Source organism: Helianthus annuus, chromosome 17, assembly GCF_002127325.2.
Source record: "Helianthus annuus cultivar XRQ/B chromosome 17, HanXRQr2.0-SUNRISE, whole genome shotgun sequence".
Classification (NCBI taxonomy): Eukaryota; Viridiplantae; Streptophyta; class Magnoliopsida; order Asterales; family Asteraceae; genus Helianthus; species Helianthus annuus.
Window position 1 is genome coordinate 3,802,020 of NC_035449.2, and position 4,998 is coordinate 3,807,017.

The 4,998-nt window shown below is 37.0% G+C and overlaps 1 protein-coding gene and 1 non-coding gene across 2 annotated transcripts; one reads left to right on the forward strand and one right to left on the reverse strand.

Annotated features, from left to right (window-relative positions):
- Positions 1 to 1,179: 1,179 nt before the first annotated feature.
- LOC110920674 (ubiquitin-conjugating enzyme E2 28) lies at positions 1,180 to 4,492 on the reverse strand. Its single transcript, XM_022164859.2, has 5 exons — positions 4,355 to 4,492; positions 4,124 to 4,195; positions 2,817 to 2,944; positions 2,618 to 2,722; positions 1,180 to 1,528 (listed from the first exon to the last, which is right to left on the reverse strand). The coding sequence occupies exons 2-5, from the start codon at positions 4,191 to 4,193 to the stop codon at positions 1,385 to 1,387; spliced, it is 447 nt and encodes a 148-aa protein (XP_022020551.1). The 5' UTR covers positions 4,194 to 4,195; positions 4,355 to 4,492; the 3' UTR covers positions 1,180 to 1,384.
- A 72-nt stretch (positions 4,493 to 4,564) lies between these two features.
- On the forward strand, positions 4,565 to 4,636 carry TRNAM-CAU. The gene has a single exon. It is a non-coding gene; the product is annotated as a tRNA-Met (tRNA).
- The last annotated feature ends 362 nt before the right edge of the window (positions 4,637 to 4,998 follow it).

The window sequence follows — 4,998 nt, forward strand, 5'->3', positions numbered from 1 at the left end:
GCTTCAAAGATTAGCTTTCAGTCCGATCTGTACCGATCCTATTGGTTACAAGCCCATCATTGCAGTTGTAAAAGGTACAAGACGCAAAGGCGAGTCTAAGCTTAGGCGCATGGCACTTAGACTCTCTGTAGGTTGTTCCAATGCTATTTTTGGATGTTTGACAGCTTGGCCAGAATTTGAGAAGGTTTGCTAGAATTTACAAGATTCGACCAGAATATGCCAGTACTTTCCATAAGCCTAAGCATTTTCCCCACGCCTCGACTAAGTGATCGCCTAAGTCGCTTATGACAACTTTGCCATGAATAGCACCAACTTACATTGGTTATCTTACCTCTTTAACTCCTTTAAATTAATAATTTTAGTTCAAGATTCATTAACGATCAACCTATGAATGAAACATGTTGAATATCTAACTTATACGACTACGTCTGTAAAAGAACCAAACGAACATAAACATGGCTTGTTTGTGTTTGTTCGGTTAACTTTAACCGAACAACAAACATAAACCCTTAAAAGGAAATATATTCTTGTTCTGACTGTTTGTTAAGAAAAATAGTGTTTTCGTGTTCGTTTACGTTCATTCGTTAACACTCTAAACGGAGATAAAGAAACATAAATGGACACACGGACAAACATAAATGAACATACAACACAGGTTAAAATTATACGTAGACATACAAACTAAAGTCTAAAATACCGTCATCATTACATCAAACATTTCAAAGCTATGCAAATATCAAAACAAATGGATTTGAATGAATGTTTAAACAAACATAAACGATGAATAAATATAAACGGATGTAAAAGAACGAACATGAATGGTCATAAATGAACGAACGTTCACGAACGAACATGAACGTTTGTTCATGTTCATTCGTCTATCTAAATGAAAAAAGATCACGTTCGTGTATGTTCGTCTCTTTGGAAGTAGCCTCTCTATCCCTAGGGACAGAAGTAAAGTTTGTCTACATCCCACCCTCCCCAGACCCTACCAATAGCATAGCACGCTATTAATGGGATTTACTGGGCACGGTTGTTGTTCCATTAGTTTATCAAAATATCAAATGAATGAACATAAAAAAACATCCCATTACACTAAACGTTCGGTTTGTTAACAACGCCTATATATGTCATTCAAGGTTTGTGTTGTGCACATATAATAAAGCAAAGAACAAGAGGAGTACAAAACAGAACAAGCTTAGATTGTTTAGAAAGGCAAAACAAATTAAAAAGTGTCTTTTAGGACGGGGCATGTTTTGTTACCTTTACCTTCTAAACCCTAAACCTTGTCTCTTACAAATTACAATACTTGAAAACATAATTCACACATTCTCATTCATTACAAATATATTATTTTCTTCATAAAAGTAACACAACACAGTAACTAACCCATGGCATACTTCTGGGTCCAGCTTCGTGCGGTTGTCTCATATTTGCTCCTATCTGTCTTGTACATGTGAGCAATCTCGGGCACAAGAGGGTCGTCTGGGTTAGGGTCGGTTAACAAAGAGCAAATCGATAGTAAAACCTGATTAAAAAAAAACACCATTATTGAAAACCGATTTCAAATATATGACAAACATAGTCTAAATCTGTCAAGTAGCCTAACTAAAATATTCAAAAGAGTTTTCAGAGTAGTAAATAGCTGTTGGCTATTTAGATCAAAGAGTAAAAATGTCATTTTTATCCCTGAGGTTTGGCCAGTCTTGTTACTTTCATCTAAAGGTTTGTTTTTCTGCATCTGGATCCAAAAGGTTTGAAATCTTGCCATTTTCATCCAGCTCGTTAACTTCATCCACTTTTCTTCGTTATGTCATGGGTATTTTCGTCTTTTTTGTTAATTGGAAAAATTACAAGTTTTGTCCTTTATCTTTATACCACTTTTTAGGTGGTGTCCTTTTAACGAATGTTGACAGGCGGTGTCCTTTACTAGGTATTTTGTTGCAAGTTTAGTCCTTTATACCCAACCCAGTTAAAAAACCTTGTTAATTGTTGACAGGCGGTGTCCTTTACTAGGTATTTTGTTGCAAGTTTAGTCCTTTACACCCAACCCAGTTAAAAAACCCTGTTATCTGTTGCCAGGCGGTGTCCTTTACTAGGTATTTTGTTGCAAGTTTTGTCCTTTACCTAGGTATTTTGTTGCAAGTTTAGTCCTTTACACCCAACAATTTACAGGGTTTTTTAACTGGGTTGGGTGTAAAGGACTAAACTTGCAACAAAATACTTAGTAAAGGACACCGCCTGTCAACATTCCTTAAAAAGGACACCGCCTGAAAAGTGGTATAAAGATAAAGGACAAAACTTGTAATTTTTCCTTGTTAATTTGAAGGGCAATTCGGTCTTTTGAATACGTGTACGTTATGCTAAATTCTTGTACATAAAGTGAAAGATACCGAAGTGCAGTTAACAAAAAAGACGGAAATACCCCAGACTTAATGGAGAAAAACGGATGGAGTTAACAAGCCAGATGAAAATGGCAAGATTTCAAACCTTTTGGATCCAGATGCGGAAAAACAAACCCTTGGACGGAAGTCACAAAATTGGCCAAGCCTCAGGGACGAAATCACGAAAATAACATTTTACTCTAGATCAAAATATCAAATACTAGATTATCAACCTTGGAAATAGTTAGAGCCGGGCTCCATTGTTCCTTCAAAATATCAAGACAGATGCTACCATTGCTGTTGATGTTCGGGTGGAAAACCTTTGTTCTAAAAGCCACCTACAAAACAATGATGCTCAAAAGTCAAAAGCGTGTACGTTTTCCGTTGACTTGAGTATAAAATTTATTTGATTTTGATGATGGAACCAAGTACCTTAGGTGGCTTAAACGGATAATCCGGAGGGAAATGAATAGTAACTAGAAAAACGCCACCAGAGTAAGGGCTGTCGGGAGGCCCCATAATTGTAGCTTGCCAGTGAAACATGTCTTCTGCCACTGGGCCTAAAATCACACTTACAAGAGAGCGTGTAAAGCAAATGAAGAACTCGAGGTTTCTTTTTTCCTAAAAATGTTATATGTTTGATTGCCCATACACACATCCACACAACCTTCAAGTGTTTATATAAAAATGTTGTATAAACCGCTAGGTGCTAGTTGGGTGGTGGGGGTACTGACTAGCGATTAATCTGGATTAATCCGTTTGGAATTTCATATGTAATTTTTCAAACACTTATAGTTATACTACTTCAAAGTTCACATAGTATATAGTTCAAACATAAACAATTAAACTTAAACATAATAAATCAAGTACTCAAAAATTCAAACATTAAGATATTAGTTCATGGATCCATGAATCGGTCCGGAACTCAAGTTAACGGGTTAAAATCATAGAGGATCGATTAGGACCAATTCGCGCCGATATAAAAATCCCAATCCGATTAATTCCAATTAATCCTGATTAATAGCTACTCGATACCCCACCGACTAACTAGCGCCTAGTAGGGGTGTAAACGAGAGCTCGGCTCGTCATGTTTTTTTTGAAGCTCGAGCTCAGCTCGCGAGTAAAACCCAAAGCTCGAGCTCGGCTCGAGCTATTTAAGAACAACCTCAGACGAGCTAAAAACTCGGCTCGAGCTCGCTTCAGTATCGCTTAAACGAGCCAAAGCTCGGCTCGCCAATGTTATCCTCATTATTATTATATTACATATAAAATAAATAAATTTTTGTTTGGGCACGTTTAGGCTCGCGGGCCTAAACGAGCTTTGTATTTCAGACTCGAGCTCAACGAGCTCTATTTCAGGCTCGAGCTCAAGCTCGGGCTCGTTAAAGCTCGGCTCGTTCGAGCGTTTAACTGAGCCGATAACGAGTAGCTCTCGAGCCTCTGGGCTTGTTTACACCCCTAGCGCCTAGCGATTCTTACAACAGCGAGAATAACACATTTCATTAGTCAATCTCAGGTCAACACCTATTCCAAAAGATCATATCCCCAAACAAACACTTTTTACATACAGATCTGATCATCTTCACAACAATTCCCACACACCCACAATAAAAACCCAAAAATTAATCCTTTTTTTCCCCAAAGTTATTAACTTTTAACAACAAACAACAAAATCAAACACAAGTAACATCCAACAGATCATGATCAAACACAAAACAAGAGATCTATCTAAACGATACCTGCGCTGCAAGAGGTAGGAGGATCTTTCTGGAGATCCTTGAGTTCTTTCAAGATCCGTTTGGAAGCCATCGCTGAAACACCACAACAAATCAAAATCCCAAATGTTTACGCGAACACGAACCCTAAATTGAAACAATTACATATAGATATACATATACACAATAGGAATATACATATTATGTGGGTTAGAGAGAGAGAGAGAGAGAAAGGAAAGGAAAGGGGACGATTACCTCGAAGATCCTCTCGCACCTCTGAAATTCAGTAGTCGTAATTTTTTCTTCTTCTGAAAAATCGGATGCAAATATACATACATACATTATTGATTATTCTGTCGGCTATCCATACGTGGTGCTCTTTTCAAACGGGCCGACCCGACCCGATTCAATGATGAACTAGTCATCATATGATAATGGAAATTAAGAATTAGATATTGCCAACAAATCAGAGTGGCGCAGCGGAAGCGTGGTGGGCCCATAACCCACAGGTCCCAGGATCGAAACCTGGCTCTGATAAAGAGTGGCTTCCCTATGCACAAATTTTTGTCATTCAGTTAATTAGATTTTTTTTTTGTTTAGATGTGAAATTGCTAATTATAGTTTTAAAACATGTTTGGACCTTTACTTTTTTACATAGTAGGTGTGGGTATTAACCGAACGTTAATTATAACTAGACCGAAATTAACCGAAATCGAATTAATCAAAAGTCGGTTATCGGTTATTTTTGTACCATCGGTTAACTAAAATAAACGAACCATTTATATTTTCATATATTTCTAGCTTGTATACCTTAATTTCATGTAAGTTTTTTTTTCTTTTTTTTTCTTTTTTTTTTGTCTTTATACCTCCATTTCATCTATTTATACCTTTATTTTATG

What these genes read in the sequence shown, in the direction of transcription:
- LOC110920674 (XM_022164859.2), bottom strand. Translation starts at nt 4,193, where the DNA reads ATGGCTTCCAAACGGATCTTGAAAGAACTCAAGGATCTCCAGAAAGAT. An exon ending in TCCTACCTCTTGCAGCGCAG is followed by an intron (nt 2,945 to 4,123) that starts GTATCGTTTAGA and finishes GTGTGATTTTAG; the next exon opens with GCCCAGTGGCAGAAGACATG. An exon ending in CGGCTCTAACTATTTCCAAG is followed by an intron (nt 1,529 to 2,617) that starts GTTGATAATCTA and finishes TTTTTTAATCAG; the next exon opens with GTTTTACTATCGATTTGCTC.